Source organism: Narcine bancroftii, chromosome 5 (genome assembly GCF_036971445.1).
Source record: "Narcine bancroftii isolate sNarBan1 chromosome 5, sNarBan1.hap1, whole genome shotgun sequence".
NCBI lineage: Eukaryota > Metazoa > Chordata > Chondrichthyes > Torpediniformes > Narcinidae > Narcine > Narcine bancroftii.
The window spans coordinates 191,944,122-191,964,018 of record NC_091473.1 but is presented as its reverse complement, the minus strand read 5'-3'; the positions used below and the strand labels follow the sequence as shown (position 1 = coordinate 191,964,018).

General features: G+C 59.4%; 1 protein-coding gene across 2 annotated transcripts in view; it reads left to right on the top strand.

Moving 5' to 3' along the window:
• LOC138764466 (insulin receptor-related protein-like) overlaps positions 1 to 19,897 on the top strand; it is a 61,023-nt gene that overhangs the window by 28,561 nt on the left and 12,565 nt on the right. For both annotated transcript variants that reach the window (XM_069940430.1, XM_069940432.1), the window contains exons 12-17: positions 1,911 to 2,209; positions 4,502 to 4,638; positions 5,656 to 5,818; positions 6,513 to 6,621; positions 6,980 to 7,047; positions 7,580 to 7,809. In XM_069940430.1, coding sequence (XP_069796531.1) covers positions 1,911 to 2,209; positions 4,502 to 4,638; positions 5,656 to 5,818; positions 6,513 to 6,621; positions 6,980 to 7,047; positions 7,580 to 7,809 — 1,006 coding nt within the window. The remainder of the gene's footprint in view (positions 1 to 1,910; positions 2,210 to 4,501; positions 4,639 to 5,655; positions 5,819 to 6,512; positions 6,622 to 6,979; positions 7,048 to 7,579; positions 7,810 to 19,897) is intronic.

Sequence of the window (19,897 nt, the reverse complement as noted above, 5' to 3'; positions counted from 1 at the left end):
CTCTGTAACCTCTCCAGTCACCTAAGCTCTTCCCCTATCTCTGTAAACTCCCTTCCCCTCCATCCCTACACCCTCTTTCCAATCGTTCCACACTCCCAGCCATCTGCGTGAAGAGGTATCCCCCAGACAGTCCCTCAGGACTCACTTCGCCCAGGTCTGTGAAATTGAAAATGGCAATGCGGGACCCTCAAAGCTTTTGCCACAAGTCAGGCAGGCGGCATTGGGCCAATTTGTGAGGTGCCTCTGTTAGCTCTCGCTGCACAGATTGGAGTTTTCCAATCCTGGGCCGAATCTTCCTTCTATGCACAATGCGATCATGGGGTGGGACTTCCCAGGAATCAGTGGGATGCCAATCATGGAGTGGGACAGCACAGAAATAGGCCCTTTGGCCCATCACGGTCATGCTGGCTGTTGCACTCACTTAACACACCCCATTTTCCCCACATCCTGTCCTTTCCATGCCTTGCTATGTTGCCCCGGGGATTTGAACCACTAACTCCTACGCCAGTGGTTCTCAACCTTTTCCCACTCACATCCCACTTTAAGTGTTCCCTAAGCCATCGTTGCTCTGTGAGTAGTGAGGGATGTGGGTGGAAAGAAAAAGTTTGAAACCCACTGTTTTAATCGTCCCTCATGGACTCGTTATGTGCATGGTCTTGGAACTCCAAAGGAAAAGGCCCAATGACAATTTTTCTCAAGCAAAATATTTCAGTGACAATCGGACCTAGAGCAGTGGTTCTCAAACTTCCCTTCCCAACCTTGGGAATACCTGACTAATAACAGAACATCGATGGTGCAGGGATTACTTAAAGCGGTATGTGAGTGGAAAGAAAAAGATTGAGAATCTCTGTCCTACCCATTCCTGAGTTTGAGATTTTACTCAGGAAATTTAGCCTCACTGAATCAGACTCTCTGTTCAGAGAGGAGATGTGGACACGAACTAGGGCGGAGGTGACCAAACTTCTTAATTTCAACACACAGCAAGGTAACAGGCCGTTTTGGCCCTCGAGTCCGTGCCGCCCAATTAACCTGCACCCCCGGTGCAGACTTGAGGGCTGAAATGGCCCATTACCCTGCTGTACGTGTAAGGTAAAAATTAAAAGGTTGGCCACCCCTAAACTAGAGCAATATCTCCCGATAAGAGCAGGATTATTTCTGCGGCAAAGGGTCAGAGGAGAGCAGTGATGGGCCACATCAGATCCACATCTCCGCAGGGGTTGGCCTATGAGAGATTGAATCATCTGGGACTGCACTGGCTGGAATTTAGAGACGGGATTATATAGAAGCGTATAAAAGTATGAAAGGCATAGATAAGATAGAGGGAGGCAAGTCATTTCCGTTGGTGGGGGAGACCAGAACGAGGGGACATAGCCTCAAGATCCAGGGGAGTAGATTTAGGATGGAGATACTTTTTCCAGAGGATGGGGAATCTGGAACTGAAGCAGTGGAGGCGACTTCAGTAAATACATTTAAGACAAGGGTGGGTAGATTTTTTATGTCGTAGGGGAATTATGGGGAGATCAGGTGGAGATCAGGTCAGCCATTGAAAGGGGGAGTAGGCCCGATGGGCCAGATGGCCAACTCCTGCTCCCATTTCTTATGGTTCCTCATCAATTGGAAGTGCTTGAAGAAAGCCGCCTCTGTCCTCAAGGACTCCCACCACCTAGGGCATCCCCTTCAACCTGCTACCATTGGGTATAAGGTACAGGAGCCTGAAGACGAGGATTCAGCGGCACAAGGACAGTTTCACCCCCCCCGCATCAGATTCCTGGACGGACAATGAACCACAGATTTTGTCTCCATGTTTTTCTTCCACTTATTTTGAAATATGGTTTATGGAAATATTTGTGTGATGGTAGATTCCGATTATGTTCTGACGCTACTCCAGACCTGCCATATGTTTTGTTTAGATTGCCACGGCAGCGGAGAGATGCCGAGAGTGTTGGCAACGGGACGACAGCCATGGCCAACGTGTCGCTGTCGGAGATGGGCCTTAACCTGACTCGTGGCAACAGTTCGGGGGCCCAGGGGAAGCCGCGCACGGACTTCCCGTACTTCGAGGACAAGGTGTTCAACAAAGAGCGGATCGTCATTTCTGGCCTGCGCCACTTCACCGAGTACCGCATCAACATCCATGTCTGCAACCACGCCGCTCACAAGGTGGGCTGCAGCGCTGCCACCTTTGCCTTCGCCCGCACCATGCCGAAGGGTGAGTTACTGCGGCTCGGTGCCCGCCCGCCCGAAGTGGATGTCCCGTCGACCAAATGCACCCTGTCCTTGACCCCATCCGAAGCCTCCACCACTCACCCCAATACACACAGCCTCCACCTACCCAAAACATGCACCCAGTCCCCCGCACCTGAAACAATGTGCACGGTAGATAGAGGGGAACAGGGGGATGTTTTTTGACCTGGATTTCCGGAAGGCTTTTGATAAGGAGCTGCATAAAAGATTTCCCATGTATTCTCGTGTAATAGTTGAGTTTTTTGGGTCAAATTTGACTTTTACACATGTCACACTTTTGTACGGGGAGGGCATTCATGGGTGTTGACCCTCCAAACAAGGTATTTTGACCCGCAGCCTTGTGTCACTAGCATCTAGATCACTTGTCTCCACAGAATATAAGTAGTGCACTTGTCTGCTACAATGGAGAGAGGGGAAAAATGGCGGAGGAGGTTCACGGTAGGCAGTAACTTCCCCCCCCCCCCCGAGGGAATTTTCGAAGGACAGATCGGGCCCCCCATACCACCCTGCAGATACCCTGCTCTCCCCCAAGACTTGTCCTGGTGCCAACCTTGCATCATTTAAGGTGTCGGGACTGGGAGGTAAGTCCACATTTGGGCATCGGGAGGAGGGATGGATGGGACGTCGTGATCTCTGGGGGGGGGGTGAGGGAATGGTCGGCGTGAGAGTCTATAGTCGGGGCTTCAGGAGCTCAGATAGGTGGGCAGCCAGGGTGAGGATCATGGTCGGGGCGTTGAGAGCTTGGATGGGAAGGGGGTTGGGGCCAGGATCCGCGGTTGGTTCATCACGAGCTCAGATAAGCGGGTGATCTGGCCCGAAAATAGGTGGGCCGACTTTTACATGGGATTGTCTATTACACGAGTATATAAGGTTGCATGGAGTTGGGAGTGCGGTATTTGCAGGAGTGGAGGATTGATGAGCCAATAGGAAGCAGAGAGTTGAGGTACAGGGGTGTTTATCTGGTTGGCAATCGGTGGTGAATGGGGTGCCGCAGGGGACAGTGCTGGGCCCACAATTGATCACGATGAACATAAACGATCTGGAAGAGGGGACAGAGTTATAATACATCTCAGTTTGCGGATGATATTACATTGAGTGGAAAAGCTGATTGTGGAGAGTCTGCAGAGAGATATCGATAGGTTAAGTGAGAAGGCAAGGGTCCGGCAGATGGAGGACAATGTTGGCAAATGTGAGGTCATCCATTTTGGAAGGAAAAATGGAAAATCAGAACATTATTTAAATGGCAAGCAATTCTTGCTTGCCCTTCATTGCTGGAGGGATTGAATTTAGGAGCAGGGAGGTTGTGCTGCAACTGTACAAGGTCCTGGTGAGGCCGCATCTGGAGAATTGCGTGCAGTTCTGGCCTCCTGACTTGAGGAAGGATGTACCGGCTTTGGATGCGGCGCAGAGGAGATTCACCAGGTGGGTTCCAGGGATGAGAGGGTTGGCCTATGTGGAGAGATTGTGTCGTCTGGGACTGTTCTTGCTGGTATTTAGAAGAAAGAGATGAGATTTTATGGAAATGTATGAAATTATGAAAGGCATAGATAAGGTAGAGGTCGGTAGGTCAGTAAGTTGATCCCATTGGTCAGGGAGACCAGAACGAGGGGACGTAGCCTCAAGATCCAAGGTATTAGGATGGAGACGAGGAGGAACTGCTTTTCCCAGAGGGTAGGGAAACTGTTGAATTCATTGCCCATTGAAGCAGTCAAGGCGACCTCAGTAAATATATTTAAGACAAGGTTTGGTAGATTTTTACATAGCAGGGGAATTAAGGAATATGGGGAAAAGGCAGGTCAATGGAGATGAGCCCATCATTAGATCAGCCATGATCTCATTGAATGGCGGAGCAGGCTCGACGGGCTGAGTGGCCAACTCCTGCTCCTACTTCTTAAGTTCTTAAACGCACAGTACCCCCACAACTTGAAAAACACACCCTCGACCCAATAAATCCTTGTCCCCTCTACCTGAAATGTACACCCCCCAACCCAATACACCCGGACGGCCACTACATTATATCACACTCAGTTGATCCAAAACATGCCTCTACCTCTACACCACGTCCCATCCCAAAACAATACCACCAACCCCATTATCTTACCCTCGCAGCTTTCAACTCATCCCATCCTTGCATCACCCACACCACCACCCCTGTCCCAGCCAACACAGCGGCCCAGGCCAGCGCACTGACCACGCCCGGGAAGGTGGCGAGCTCACGTCTCCACTTCATCCCCACCTGCCGTCTCTCCTCCCCCAGCTCATGCTGACGACATCGTTGGGAACATCACCTGGGAACTGGTGAGTCGAGACACCATCTTACTGAGGTGGCCGGAACCCGTGGACCCCAATGGGCTCATCCTCAAGTATGAGATCAAGTACAGTCGGGATAATGAGGTGAGTAACTTGGCTCCGCTTTACCCACTTGGGTATCTGCACTCTTCGACATCTTTAAAACCTCCCTACACCCTTCTGCATCTCTGTTCATCCCCTGGATCTCCACACTCCCACCTCTGTAAACCCCTCCCATTCCTCTTGGCCACTAAACCCCTCCAGGGTCTGTAGTCTCCTCCAGTACCCACATCTCTCCCTATATTCATTTTCCCACTGGATTCTTGGCACCCCTCCCTCCGTAAACCCCCCCATCCCCTATACCCCTCCCCCTCTCTATAACCCCCCTTCTGGCCCCGATCTCTCTCTCTCACACCCTCTCCCTGCCTCCCCCTCTCCCTCCCTGCCTCCCCCTCCCTGCCTCCCCCTCCCTGCCTCCCCCTCCCTGCCTCCCCCTCCCTGCCTCCCCCTCCCTGCCTCCCCCTCCCTGCCTCCCCCTCCCCTGCCTCCCCCTCCCTGCCTCCCCCTCCCTGCCTCCCCCTCCCCCTCCCTCCCTCCCCCTCCCCCTCCAGTTCCAATATCCCTCCCTCTCCCTATATCCCCTTTGGTCTCCAACACCCCTCCCTGTCTCCACAACCCCCTCCGATCCCCTGCACCTCTCCCTGTCTCTGTAACCCCTTCCAGTCCCCTATACCCTTCCCCTCTCTCTCTCTTTAACCTCCTCTGGGCTCCTGCACCCCCTCAACTCTGCAACACCCTCCCTCCCTTGTACCCCTCCCTATCTCTGTAATCCCTCTAATCCTGTGACCCCTCCGTAATCTCCCTCAGCTCCTACACTTCTCCCCCTCTCTCTAAGCCTCTCCAGAATCTTGTCCCTCCCTGGTACCAGAGTTCTGGAATTTCTCTGCCCCCCCCCCCCCCCCCCCGCCCATCACTCTTCTGACATGTCCATCCCTGGCCCTTTGCCCCACTGACCTGTTGGACTCTCTCCTGACCCATTCGTCCCCCGATAGGGGGGGGCACTTCTGGGGTGCTCGCCACTTCTGCCCCCAGCTCAGGCTGAAATCTCCGACCCCTTCGCAGGAATTCCATCAGTGTGTCCCGCGGCATGTGTATCAGAAGTATGGAGGGGCCCGGATCAGCCGGTTACAACCGGGGAACCACACGGCCACGGTCCACACCACCTCACTTGCGGGGAACGGCTCCTGGACCGAGCCCATTTCGTTCTACATCCCCGCCCTGCCCTGTGAGTACTCCCAGCAGAAGCTGGGCACTCGGCTGATCTGTCCCAGTGGAGGGGAGTTAGGTGGGGGCGGAGGAGAGCGATGGAAGAGAGGGAGAAGCGGCGGGAGAAGGGAGAAAGGGAGATGGGAGGAAGGTGAAGAATCAGAGGATAGAGAGATAGATAAGGGGGAGCATGTGAAACAGAGGGGAAGGAAGGCAGAGGGTGTGAGAGAGAGAGTGGGAAGGGAGGAAGAGGAGGGGTGAGAATGATACGGAAGACAGAATGAATGACAAGATGAGAAGGGTGAAAGAGGATCTGCGAGAGGGAGAGCGTGTGAGACCAAAGGTCAACTACGAATAATATCAGGGGTGCGAGAGAGAATAGAACGGAGGGAAAGAGGGACAAAGAGCAAGAAGGAGTCGGACCGTCCGAGAGAACAAGAGTGGGTGAGTGTGACAGAGGGGTAGTTAGAGTGTCTGAGAGGAGGAAGGTGTGATGTCGCTTGGGGGTGGGAGCTTTGGCTCAGAGTTGGGGATCTGATGTTTGGTCCTTGGCCATTGGTTGCGGATATTTGACTATCTGGTTATTGGCCAGTGGTGTTTGACCATCTCTTGTCATTGGACAGAGGGAGTTTGACCATCTCTTGTCATTGGACAGAGGGCATCTCTGGTCATTGGCCAATGGTAATGGTGCTGACCATCTCCTTCCCCTCCAGTGGAGAAGAAGTACGAAGACTTCCTGACTATGCTCACCATGATGCCTGTGGCCGTACTCATCGCCATCCTGTTCCTGGCCGTCTTCGTATACGTCTACAACAAGAAGAGGTGAGAGGGACGTCTCCCACCGCCAGGATTTGGCATTGAACTCCCATTCTCCTGCACCTGCTCCCCACCTCCCCTTCCTCATCACCCTGTTTCTTCCCTCCCTCCCTCACTGAGAGAGACCCTTTTCTGTGAGAGGGGCGCTACGCTACGAGATGGGCGGTACTGAGGGAGTGCCTCACTAAGGGAGGGGTGGTACTGAGGGAGCGCCTCACAGTGGGAGAGGAGGTGAAGGAGCACCAAAACCCAGGAGCCTCGTTGACGTACTTCTCCATGTGGGAGGGTCCCAAGCCATTTTTCAATAGGAGCCAGTATTAATCCTTACCATTGTTTTACTCTTCCCATACTTCTCTCCCCACAGGATCAACGGATTCCTCAACGGCACCTTGTATATGTCGGTGAACCCCGAGTACTTCAACGCTTCAGACAGTGAGTCACGTCCGGAAGGTTTTTTTATCCCAGACTATGGGGAGAATCTTCAGGAATGGGGAGGGGGGAATGGGGAGAGAGGTTTGGTGAGGAGTTTGGGAAGGAGAGAGGTATGGGGAAGGAGAGAGGATTGGGAGTTGACAAGAATGGGGAAGGGAAAGAGGGAGGGGATGGGGATGAGGGAGAGAAAGGGGTGAAGGGAGAGGGAAGGGAGGGGGGAATGGTATGGGGAGGGGGAGAGGAAGGGGGAGGGGGAGACGAACGTTGGGGGGAGAGGAAGGGGGAGGGGAGAGGAACATGGGAGGGGAGAGAGACTGGAAGGATGGGAATTCATGACAGGAACATGGTAGATACTGGAAGTTGGGGACGAATGAGAGGAATTGGGGGAGGTGAGTGGGAGGAAAGAGGAATGGGAGGGGGTTGTTGTGGGGCAGGCATCAATGGAGGGGCTGAATGGCCTACTTCCTGACAGCCAGGGAGAAGGGGTGGAGAGAGTCTCTGACTGCCCCGATTTTAACGTCTCTCTCCCCAGTGTACGTGGCCGATGAGTGGGAAGTTCCCAGGGAGACCATCACCATAATCAAGGAGTTGGGCCAGGGTTCTTTCGGCATGGTGTATGAGGGCATTGCCAAACTGGCAGCCACGGGCGAGTCCGAGACCCGTGTGGCGCTGAAGACGGTGAACGAGTCGGCCAGCAGGCGTGAGCGCATCGAGTTCCTCAAGGAGGCGTCAGTGATGAAAGCTTTCGACTGCTACCACGTGGTAACTCCTGCCACCTTGAACTTATGGGGAGGGGTGGGGTCCTGTCTCAACACCAAGACCAGGGTGTTTGATGCTGGGAGCCGGAGGCAGTCTGTGAACAGACTCCCATCACTGACTCGTGAACTCTGGGACATGTGTGTGAGCATTTGTGGGTTTATCTGTGTGTTTGTGTGTGTTAGCGAGAGAGGGACCCTGTGTGAATGCTTGTCTGTGTGTGTCTATAATTGAGTGTGTGTGCATATCCATGTCTTTTGCAGAGTTGGTATGTGTTGGTGAGAGTGGGTGTGTGTTGGTGAGAGTGGGTGTGTGTTGGTGAGAGTGGGTGTGTGTTGGTGAGAGTGGGTGTGTGTTGATGAGAGTGGGTGTGTGTTGGTGAGAGTGGGTGTGTGTTGGTGAGAGTGGGTGTGTTTTGGTGAGAGTGGGTGTGTTGGTGAGAGTGGGTGTGTGTTGGTGAGAGTGGGTGTGTGTTGGTGAGAGTGGGTGTGTGTTGGTGAGAGTGGGTGTGTGTTGGTGAGAGTGGGTGTGTGTTGGTGAGAGTGGGTGTGTGTTGGTGAGAGTGGGTGTGTGTTGGTGAGAGTGGGTGTGTGTGTTGGTGAGAGTGGGTGTGTTGGTGAGAGTGGGTGTGTTGGTGAGAGTGGGTGTGTTGGTGAGAGTGGGTGTGTTGGTGAGAAGTGGGTGTGTGTTGGTGAGAGTGGGTGTGTGTTGGTGAGAGTGGGTGTGTGTTGGTGAGAGTGGGTGTGTGTTGGTGAGAGTGGGTGTGTGTGGCAAGTGTGTGTTGTGTGTGTGTTGTGTGTGTGTTGTGTGTGTGTTGTGTGGTGTGTTGTGTGAGTGTGTTGTGTGAGTGTGTTGTGTGAGTGTTGTGTGAGTGTTGTGTGAGTGTGTCGTGTGAGTGTGTCGTGTGAGCGTGTCGTTGTGAGCGTGTCGTGTGAGCGTGTCGTGAGAGCGTGTCGTGAGAGCGTGTCGTGAGAGCGTGTCGTGAGAGCGTGTCGTGAGAGCGTGTCGTGTGAGCGTGTCGTGTGAGCGTGTCGTGTGAGCGCGTCGGGGGGTGAGCGCGTCGGGGTGGTTGTGAGCGCGTCGGGGGGTGAGCGCGTCGGGGGGTGAGCGCGTCGGGGGGTGAGCGCGTCGGGGGGGTGAGCGCGTCGGGGGGTGAGCGCGTCGGGGGGTGAGCGCGTCGGGGGTGTGAGCGCGTCGGGGGGTGAGCGCGTCGGGGGGGTGAGCGCGTCGGGGGGGTGAGCGCGTCGGGGGGGTGAGCGCGTCGGGGGGTGAGCGCGTCGGGGGGTGAGCGCGCCGGGGGGGTGAGCGCGCCGGGGGGTGAGCGCGCCGGGGGGTGAGCGCGCCGGGGGGTGAGCGCGCCGGGGGGTGAGCGCGCCGGGGGTGGGTGAGCGCGCCGGGGGGTGAGCGCGCCGGGGGGTGAGCGCGCCGGGGGGTGAGCGCGCCGGGGGGTGAGCGCGCCGGGGGGGTGAGCGCGCCGGGGGGGTGAGCGCGCCGGGGGGTGAGCGAGCCGGGGGTGTGAGCGCGCCGGGGGGTGAGCGCGCCGGGGGGTGAGCGCGCCGGGGGGTGAGCGCGCCGGGGGGTGAGCGCGCCGGGGGTGTGAGCGCGCCGGGGGGTGAGCGCGCCGGGGGGTGAGCGCGCCGGGGGGTGAGCGCGCCGGGGGGTGAGCGCGCCGGGGGGTGAGCGCGCCGGGGGGTGAGCGCGCCGGGGGGTGAGCGCGCCGGGGGGTGAGCGCGCCGGGGGGTGAGCGCGCCGGGGGGTGAGCGCGCCGGGTGCGCCGTGGGTGAGCGCGCCGGGGGGTGAGCGCGTCGCGCTTGTGAGCGTCAGCGTGTTGTGGTGTGAATGTGTGCTGGGCGAGCGTGCGTGCTGGCCGATCGAGCGTGCGTGCTGGGCGAGCGTGCGTGCTGGGCGAGCGTGCGTGCTGGGCGAGCGTGCGTGCTGGGCGAGCGTGCGTGCTGGGCGAGCGTGCGTGCTGGGCGAGCGTGCGTGCTGGGCGAGCGTGCGTGCTGGGCGAGCGTGCGTGCTGGGCGAGCGTGCCGTGCTGGGCGAGCGTGCGTGCTGGGCGAGCGTGCGTGCTGGGCGAGCGTGCGTGCTGGGGCGAGCGTGCGTGCTGGGCGAGCGTGCGTGCTGGGCGAGCGTGCGTGCCTGGGCGAGCGTGCGTGCTGGGCGAGCGTGCGTGCTGGGCGAGCGTGCGTGCTGGGCGAGCGTGCGTGCTGGGCGAGCGTGCGTGCTGGGCGAGCGTGCGTGCTGGGCGAGCGTGCGTGCTGGGCGAGCGTGCGTGCTGGGCGAGCGTGCGTGCTGGACGAGCGTGCGTGCTGGACGAGGGTGGGTCAGGGTGGGTGGGTGTGGCTGGCTGGGTCAGGGTGGGTGTTGTATGTGTGTGTGTTTTGTGTATGTGTGTGTGTTGGTGAGTGTGCATTGATGTGTGTATGTGGCCGAGTGTGGGTGAGCGAGTGTGGGTGCGCGAGTGTTGGTGAGTGAATGTGTGTGGGCATGGGTGAGTGTGTGTGGGTGAGTGTGCATTCTTGAATGTGCATTGGTGTGTGTGTGTCGGTGTTGGGGTGGTTATGTGTTGGTTAGTATGTGTGTGTGTTTTGGTGAGTGAGTGTTGGCGAGTGTGCTTGTGGGTTTTGGCGAGTGTGTGTGGGCATTGGTGAGTGTGTGTGGGTTTTGGGGGAGTCTGTGGGGGGAAGTATGTGTGGGAGTCTGTGTCGGGGAGTTGTGTGGTTGAGTGTGAGTGTGTGTGTGTTGGTGAGTGTGTGTTGGTGAGTGTGTGTTGGTGAGTGTGTGTTGGTGAGTGTGTGTTGGTGAGTGTGTGTTGGTGAGTGTGTGTTGGTGAGTGTGTGTTGGTGAGTGTGTGTTGGTGAGTGTGTGTTGGTGAGTGTGTGTTGGTGAGTGTGTGTTGGTGAGTGTACGTTGATGAGTGTGCATTGGAGTGTTTTATGTCATTGACTGTGTGGGTGGGTGTTAATGGGTGAGTGTGTTTTAGTGAATCTGTGTGGGTGAGTGTGTTTTGGTGAGTGTGTGTGGCTGAATGTGTGTGGCTGAATGTGTGTGGGTGAGTGGGTGTGGGTGGTGGTGTTGGTGAGTGTGCGTTGAGTGAGTAAGTGTGAGGGTGAGTGTGCGTTGCTGAGTGTGTGTGTTGTGTGTTTGAGGGTGTGGTGAGAGTGTGTGTGTTGGTGAGTGTACGTTGATGAGTGTGTGTGTGGGTGATTGTGGGTGGGCAATTGGGGGTGGGCGAATGAGGGTGGGCGAGTGTGGGTGGGTGAGTGTGCATGGGAATGGGTGTGTGTTTGTGGGTGAGTGTGCATTGTTGAATGTGGATTGGTGAGTGTGTGTGGGTTTTGGTGAGTGTGTGTTGGCGACTGTGTGGTTTTCGATGAGTGTTGATGAGTGTGTGAGGGTTTTGGTGAGTGTGTGAGGGTTTTGGTGAGTGTGTGAAGGTTTTGGTGAGTGTGTGAGGTTTTGGTGAGTTGTGTGAGGGTTTTGGTGAGTGTAGTGGGTTTTTGGTGAATGTGTGTGGGTTTTGATGACTGTGTGGATTTTGGTGAGTGTGTGTTGGTGATTATGTGTGTGAATTTTGGTGAGTGTGTATGGGTGACAGTGTGTGTGGGTGAAAGTGTGTGTGGGTGTGGCTGTGCGCGGGTGTGGCGTGCGCGGGTGTGGGTGCGCGGGTGTGGGTGCGCGGGTGTGGTGTGCGCGGGTGTGGGTGTGCGGGGTGTGGGTGCGCGGGTGTGGTGTGCGCGGGTGTGTGGTGTGCGCGGGTGTGGGTGCGCGGGTGTGGGGTGCGCGGGGTGTGGGTGCGCGGGTGTGGAGTGCGCGGGTGTGGGTGCGCGGTGTGGGTGCGCGGGTGTGGGTGCGCGGGTGTGGTTGTGTGCGCGGGTGTGGGTGCGCGGGTGTTGGTGCGCGGGTGTGGGTGCGCGGGTGTGGTGGGTGCGCGGGTGTGGGTGCGCGGGTGTGGGTGCGCGGGTGTGGGTGCGCGGGTGTGGGTGCGCGGGTGTGGGTGCGCGGGTGTGGGTGCGCGGGTGTGGGTGCGCGGGTGTGGGGTGCGCGGGTGTGGTGTGCGCGGGTGTGGGTGCGCGGGTGTGGGTGCGCGGGTGTGGGTGCGCGGTGTGGGTGCGCGGGTGTGGAGTGCGCGGGTGTGGGTGCGCGGGGTGTGGGTGCGCGGGTGTGGGTGCGCGGGTGTGGGTGCGCGGGTGTGGGTGCGCGGGTGTGGGTGCGCGGGTGTGGGTGCGCGGTGTGGGGTGCGCGGGGTGTGGGTGCGCGGGTGTGGGTGCGCGGGTGAGGGTGCGCGGGTGAGGGTGCGCGGGTGAGGGTGCGCGGGTGAGGGTGCGCGGGTGAGGGTGCGCGGGTGAGGGTGCGCGGGTGAGGGTGCGCGGGTGAGGGTGCGCGGGTGAGGGTGCGCGGGTGAGGGTGCGCGGGTGAGGGGTGCGCGGGTGAGGGGTGCGCGGGTGAGGGTGCGCGGGTGAGGGTGCGCGGGTGAGGGTGCGCGGGTGAGGGTGAGTGTACTTTGATGTGTGTATGTGGGCGATTGTGGGAGGGTGAGTGTGGGTGCGCAAGTGTTGGTGAGTGAATGTGTGTGGGGCATGGGTGAGTGTGTGTGGGTGAGTGTGCATTCTTGAATGTGAATTGGTGTGTGTGTCGGTGTTTGTGAGTGTGTGTTGGTGAGAATGTGTGTGGGTTTTGGTGAGTGTGTGTTGAGTGTGTGTTTATATTTGTGTGTAGTGAGTGAGTGGGCGAGTGTGTTGGTATGGGTGAGTGTTCATTGTTGAATGTGTGTTGGCAAGTTTGTGTGAATTTGGTGAATGTGGGTGGGAGAGTGTGCATGGGTATGCGTGTGTGTTTGTGGGTGAGTGTGCATTGTCGAATGTGCATTGGTAAGTGTGTGTGGGTGTACGTGAGTGTGTGTTTGTGATTGTGTGTGGGTTTTGATGAGTGTGTTGGCGAGTGTGTGTGGTTTTTAATGAGTGTGAGTGGGTTTTGGTGAATGTGTTTTGATTTTGGTGAATGTGTTTGGATTTTGGTGAATGTGTTTGGATTTTGGTGAATGTGTTTGGATTTCGGTGAGTGTGTGTTGGTGATTATGTGTGTGAATTTTGGTGAGTGTGTGTAGGTGACAGTGGGTGAGGTGACAGTGGGTGAGGGGGCGTGGGTGAGGGGGCGTGGGTGAGGGGGCGTGGCTGAGGGGGCGTGGCTGAGGGGGCGTGGCTGAGGGGGCGTGGCTGAGGGGGCGTGGCTGAGGGGGCGTGGCTGAGGGGGCGTGGCTGAGGGGGCGTGGCTGAGGGGGCGTGGCTGAGGGGGCGTGGCTGAGGGGGCGTGGCTGAGGGGCGTGGCTGAGGGGGCGTGGGTGTTGGTGAGTGTGCGTTGATCGGTGTGTTTGTGATTGTGGGTGGGCGAATGTGGGTGGGCATGTGTGGGTGGGCGCCTGTACGTGCATATAGGTCAGCGTGTGGGTGCCTGTACGTGCATATGGGTCAGCGTGTGGGTGAGTGGGCATTAGACAGTTTGTGTCATTGAGTGTGTGGGTAGGTGTTAATGGGTGAGTGTGTTTTGGTGTGTGTGTGGGTGTGTGTGTGGGTGTGGGTGTTGGTGAGTGTGCATGGGTGAGTGAGTGTTGAGTGAGTGAGTGTGTGTGGGTTTTGGTGAGTGTGCGTGTGTTGGTGAGTGTGCGTTGATGAGTATGTGTGTGGCTGATTGTGGGTGGGTAATTGGGGATGGGCGAATGTGGGTGGGTGAGTGTGCATGGGTATGGGTGAGTGTTTGTGGGTGAGTGTGCATTGTTGAATGTGTATTGGTGAATGTGTGTGGGTGTTGGTGAGTGTGCGTTGAATGAGTGAGTGTGTGGGTTTGGTGAGTGTGTGTGGGTGAGGGTGCATGGATGAGGTGCGTGGGTGAGGGTGCATGGATGAGAGTGCCTGGGTGAGGGTGCGTGGGTGTTGGTTAGTGTGCGTTGATCGGTGTGTTTGTGATTGTGGGTGATTGTGGGTGGGCGAATGTGGGTGGGCGTGTGTGGGTGGTCGCGTATGCGTGCATATGGGTGAGTGCGTGTGGGTGAGTGCGTGTGGGTGAGTGCGTGTGGGTGAGTGCGTGTGGGTGAGTGCGTGTGGGTGAGTGCGTGTGGGTGAGTGCGTGTGGGTGAGTGCGTGTGGGTGAGTGCGTGTGGGTGAGTGCGTGTGGGTGAGTGCGTGTGGGTGAGTGCGTGTGGGTGAGTGCGTGTGGGTGAGTGCGTGTGGGTGAGTGCGTGTGGGTGAGTGCGTGTGGGTGAGTGCGTGTGGGTGAGTGCGTGTGGGTGAGTGCGGGTGGGTGAGTGCGGGTGGGTGAGTGCGGGTGGGTGAGTGCGGGTGGGTGAGTGCGGGTGGGTGAGTGCGGGTGGGTGAGTGCGGGTGGGTGAGTGCGGGTGGGTGAGTGCGGGTGGGTGAGTGCGGGTGGGTGAGTGCGGGTGGGTGAGTGCGGGTGGGTGAGTGCGGGTGGGTGAGTGCGGGTGGGTGAGTGCGGGTGGGTGAGTGCGGGTGGGTGAGTGCGGGTGGGTGAGTGCGGGTGGGTGAGTGCGGGTGGGTGAGTGCGGGTGGGTGAGTGCGGGTGGGTGAGTGCGGGTGGGTGAGTGCGGGTGGGTGAGTGCGGGTGGGTGAGTGCGGGTGGGTGAGTGCGGGTGGGTGAGTGCGGGTGGGTGAGTGCGGGTGGGTGAGTGCGGGTGGGTGAGTGCGGGTGGGTGAGTGCGGGTGGGTGAGTGCGGGTGGGTGAGTGCGGGTGGGTGAGTGCGGGTGGGTGAGTGCGGGTGGGTGAGTGCGGGTGGGTGAGTGCGGGTGGGTGAGTGCGGGTGGGTGAGTGCGGGTGGGTGAGTGCGGGTGGGTGAGTGCGGGTGGGTGAGTGCGGGTGGGTGAGTGCGGGTGGGTGAGTGCGGGTGGGTGTGTGCGGGTGGGTGTGTGCGGGTGGGTGTGTGCGGGTGAGTGTGTGTTTTTGAGTGTGTGGGTGAGTGTGTGTTGGCAAGTGTGTGGGTTTTGATGAGTGTGTTGGTGAGGGTGTGTGTTTGCATTGGTATGTGTGTGTGGGTTTTGGTGAGTGTGTGTTGGTGAGAGTGCGGGTGAGTGTGTATTGCTGAGAGTACATGGTTGAGGGTGCGTGGTTGTGGGTGCGTGGGCGAGGGCGGCTGGGCGAGGGCGGCTGGGCGAGGGCGGCTGGGCGAGGGCGGCTGGGCGAGGGCGGCTGGGCGAGGGCGGCTGGGCGAGGGCGGCTGGGCGAGGGCGGCTGGGCGAGGGCGGCTGGGCGAGGGCGGCTGGGCGAGGGCGGCTGGGCGAGGGCGGCTGGGCGAGGGCGGCTGGGCGAGGGCGGCTGGGCGAGGGCGGCTGGGCGAGGGCGGCTGGGCGAGGGCGGCTGGGCGAGGGCGGCTGGGCGAGGGCGGCTGGGCGAGGGCGGCTGGGCGAGGGCGGCTGGGCGAGGGCGGCTGGGCGAGGGCGGCTGGGCGAGGGCGGCTGGGCGAGGGCGGCTGGGCGAGGGCGGCTGGGCGAGGGCGGCTGGGCGAGGGCGGCTGGGCTGAGGGCGGCTGGGCGAGGGCGGCTGGGCGAGGGCGGCTGGGCGAGGGCGGCTGGGCGAGGGCGGCTGGGCGAGGGCGGCTGGGCGAGGGCGGCTGGGCGAGGGCGGCTGGGCGAGGGCGGCTGGGCGAGGGCGGCTGGGCGAGGGCGGCTGGGCGAGGGCGGCTGGGCGAGGGCGGCTGGGCGAGGGCGGCTGGGCGAGGGCGGCTGGGCGAGGGCGGCTGGGCGAGGGCGGCTGGGCGAGGGCGGCTGGGCGAGGGCGGCTGGGCGAGGGCGGCTGGGCGAGGGCGGCTGGGCGAGGGCGGCTGGGCGAGGGCGGCTGGGCGAGGGCGGCTGGGCGAGGGCGGCCAAAGGTGCATGGGTGGCCAAAGGTGCATGGGTGGCCAAAGGTGCATGGGTGGCCAAAGGTGCATGGGTGGCCAAAGGTGCATGGGTGGCCAAAGGTGCATGGGTGGCCAAAGGTGCATGGGTGGCCAAAGGTGCATGGGTGAGTGTGCATTGGTGTTTGTTGTGTATGTGGGTGAGTATGGGTGTGGTTGAGTGGGTGTGTGTTGTGTTGGTGAATGTCTTGTGTGAGTGTGTGTTGGGTAAGTGTGCATGTGTGAGTGTGTGTGGATGCATTTGTGTGGGTGAGTGTGTTTTTGGGTGTGTGGGTGAGTTTGTGTTGGTGAGTATGTGTTGGCGAGTGTGTGGGTTTTGGTGAGTGTCTGTTGGCGTGAGTGTGTGGGTTTTGATGAGTGTGTGTTGGTGACAGTGCGGGTGATTGTGTATGGGTGAGAGTGCATGGTTGAGGGTGCGTGGTTGAGGGTCCGTGGGTGAGGGTGAGTGTGTGTGGGGTTTGGTGAGTGTGTGTTGGCGAGTGTGTTTGTGTGGGTTTTGGTAAGTATGTGTTGGTGAGTGTGTGTGTGTGGGTGATTTGGTGAGTGTGCATTGGTGTGTGTGTGTGGGTGATTTGGTGAGTGTGCATTGGTGTGTGTATGTTTGCATTGGTGAGTGAGTGGGTTTTGGTGAGTGTGTGTGTGGGTTTTGGTGAGTGTGTGTACATTTTGAGTGTGTGTGTTGAGTGTGAGTGGATGAGTGTGTGTTGGTATGGGTGAGTGCATTGTTGAATGTGTGTTGGCAAATTTGTGTAGGTTTTGGTGAGTGTTGGCGAGTGTGTGTGTGGGTTTTGGTGAGTGTGTGTTGGTGACTTTTTGTGTGTTTTGGTGAGTGTGTGTTGGTGAGTTTGTGTGGGGTTTTGATGAGTGTGTGTTGGCGAGAGTGTGTGGGTTTTGGCGAGTGTGTGTTGGCGAGTGAGTGTCGGTTTTGATGAGTGTGTTTTGGTGACTGTGTGTGTTTTGGTGAGCGTGTGTTGGTGAGTGTGTGTGGGGTTTTGCTGAGTGTGTGTTGGCGAGTGTGTTTGGGTTTTGGTGAGTGTGTTGGTGAGTGTATGTGGGTTTTGATGAGTGTGTGTTGGTGAGTGTGTGTGTTTGCATTGGTATTTGTGTGTGTGGGGTTTTGATGAGTGTGTGTTGGCGAGAGTGTGTGGGTTTTGGCGAGTGTGTGTTGGCGAGTGAGTGTCGGTTTTGATGAGTGTGTTTTGGTGACTTTGTGTGTGTTTTGGTGAGCGTGTGTTGGTGAGTGTGTGTGGGGTTTTGCTGAGTGTGTGTTGGCGAGTGTGTTTGGGTTTTGGTGAGTGTGTTGGTGAGTGTATGTGGGTTTTGATGAGTGTGTGTTGGTGAGTGTGTGTGTTTGCATTGGTATTTGTGTGTGTGGGTTTTGGTGAGTGTGTGTTGGTGAGAGTGCATGGTTGTGGGCACGTGTTTGAGGGCGCGTGGTTGAGGGCGCGTGGTTGAGGGCGCGTGGGGGAGGGCGCGTGGGGGAGGGCGCGTGGGGGAGGGCGCGTGGGGGAGGGCGCGTGGGGGAGGGCGCGTGGGGGAGGGCGCGTGGGGGAGGGCGCGTGGGGGAGGGCGCGTGGGGGAGGGCGCGTGGGGGAGGGCGCGTGGGGGAGGGCGCGTGGGGGAGGGCGCGTGGGGGAGGGCGCGTGGGGGAGGGCGCGTGGGGGAGGGCGCGTGGGGGAGGGCGCGTGGGGGAGGGCGCGTGGGGGAGGGCGCGTGGGGGAGGGCGCGTGGGGGAGGGCGCGTGGGGGAGGGCGCGTGGGGGAGGGCGCGTGGGGGAGGGCGCGTGGGGGAGGGCGCGTGGGGGAGGGCGCGTGGGGGAGGGCGCGTGGGGGAGGGCGCGTGGGGGAGGGCGCGTGGGGGAGGGCGCGTGGGGGAGGGCGCGTGGGGGAGGGCGCGTGGGGGAGGGCGCGTGGGGGAGGGCGCGTGGGGGAGGGCGCGTGGGGGGAGGGCGCGTGGGGGAGGGCGCGTGGGGGAGGGCGCGTGGGGGAGGGCGCGTGGGGGAGGGCGCGTGGGGGAGGGCGCGTGGGGGAGAAAGTGAGGGGTGGGGGCGCGGGGGTGGGGGCGCGGGGGAGGGGGCGAGTGCGAGGGTGAGTGGGTGAGTGCGTGTTTGGGTATTGGTGAATGTGCGTTGATGAGTGTATGTGGGTCAGTGAGTTTTTGACTGCATGGGTGAGTGCGTGGTTGAGCGTGTGTGGGAGGGTGGTGGTGGGTGAGTGTGTGTGGGTGAATGTGTGTGGGTGGTTGAGTGTGGGTGGGTGAGTGTGCATTGTTGAATGTGTGTGGGTTTTGGTGAGCTTATGTAGGTGAGAGTGAGTGGGTGAGTATGTGTTGGATAGTGTGCATTGATCTGTATGTGCATGTGTGTGTGGGTGATTGTGGGTGGGTGAGTGTAGGTCAATGAGTGTGCATGGGTATGGGTGAGTGTCTATGGGTAAGTGTGCATTGTTGAATGTTCATTGGTGAGTATGTGTGGGTGTTGGTGAGTGTGTGTGAGTTTTGGAGTGTGTGTGGGTGAGGGTGCGTTGGTGATGGTGCAGGGGTGAGGGTGCAGGGGTGAGGGTGCAGGGGTGAGGGTGCGGGGACGTGGGTGCGGGGACGTGGGTGCGGGGACGTGGGTGCGGGGACGTGGGTGCGGGGACGTGGGTGCGGGGACGTGGGTGCGGGGACGTGGGTGCGGGGACGTGGGTGCGGGGACGTGGGTGCGGGGACGTGGGTGCGGGGACGTGGGTGCGGGGACGTGGGTGCGGGGACGTGGGTGCGGGGACGTGGGTGCGGGGACGTGGGTGCGGGGACGTGGGTGCGGGGACGTGGGTGCGGGGACGTGGGTGCGGGGACGTGGGTGCGGGGACGTGGGTGCGGGGACGTGGGTGCGGGGACGTGGGTGCGGGGACGTGGGTGCGGGGACGTGGGTGCGGGGACGTGGGTGCGGGGACGTGGGTGCGGGGACGTGGGTGCGGGGACGTGGGTGCGGGGACGTGGGTGCGGGGACGTGGGTGCGGGGACGTGGGTGCGGGGACGTGGGTGCGGGGACGTGGGTGCGGGTGAGTGTGCCTGGGTGTGTGTGGCTGGGTGTGTGTGGCTGGGCGAGGGTGGGTGGGCTTGAGTGGGTGGGCATGTGGGTGAAGGTGCATGGGTGAGTGTGCATTGGTGTTTGTTGTTTATGTGGGTAAGTGTGTGCTGTGTGTGTGGGTGTGGTTGAGTGGGTGTGTTGTGTGAGTGTGTGTTGGTGAATGTGTTGTGTGATTGTGTGTTGGTGAGTCTGTTGTTGAGTCTGTGTTTTTGAGTGTGTGTGGATGAGTGTATGGGTGAGTGTGTGTTTTTGAGTGTGTGGGTGAGATTTTGTTGGTGAGTTTGTGTTGAGTGTGCATTGGTGAGTTTGTGTTGGTGAGTGTGCATTGGTGAGTTTGTGTTGGTGAATGTGTGTTGGTGTAGTGTGTGTGGATGAGTGTGTTGAGTCAGTGAGTGTGTGTGGGTGTTGGTGAATGTGTGTTGGTCAATGTGTGTATTGGTGAATGTGCGTGGGTGGGTTGGCGTGGGTGGGGGCGCGCAGGCAGGGGTGTGCGGGCGAGGGCGCGCAGGCGGGGGTGCGCGGGTGAGTGAGTGTGTGTGAATGTGTGTCGATGAGTGTGTATGGGTCAGTGTGTTTTTGAGTGCGTGGGTGAGTGTGCGTGGTTGAGCATGCGTGGGAGGGTGGTGGTGGGAAAGTGTGAGTGGGAGAGGGCGAGTGGGTGAGTTAGTGGGTGAGTGTGAGTGGGTGAGTGGATGAGTGTGAGTGGATGAGTGTGAGTGGATGTGTGAGTGGGGGAGTGTGAGTGGGGGAGTGTGTGGTTGAGTATGTGGGTGCTTGATTGTGGTTGAGTGTGAGTGGCTGTGGGTGTTTGTGAGTGTATGTGTGTTGGAGAGTGTGCATTGATCTGTGTGTGTATGTGTGTGTGGGTGATTGTGGGCGGGCAAGTGTAGATCAGTGAGTGTGCGTGGGTATGGGTCAGTGTGTGTGAGTCAGTGTGCATTGTTGAATGTGCGTTGGTGAGTGTGTGTGAGTTTTGGTGAGTGTGTGTTGGCAAGTGTGTGTGTGGGTTTTGGTGAGTGTGTTGGCGAGTGTGTGTGTGGGTTTTGGTGAGTGTGTGTTGGCGAGTGTGTGTGTGAGTTTTGGTGAGTGTGTTGGCGAGTGTGTGTGTGAGTTTTGGT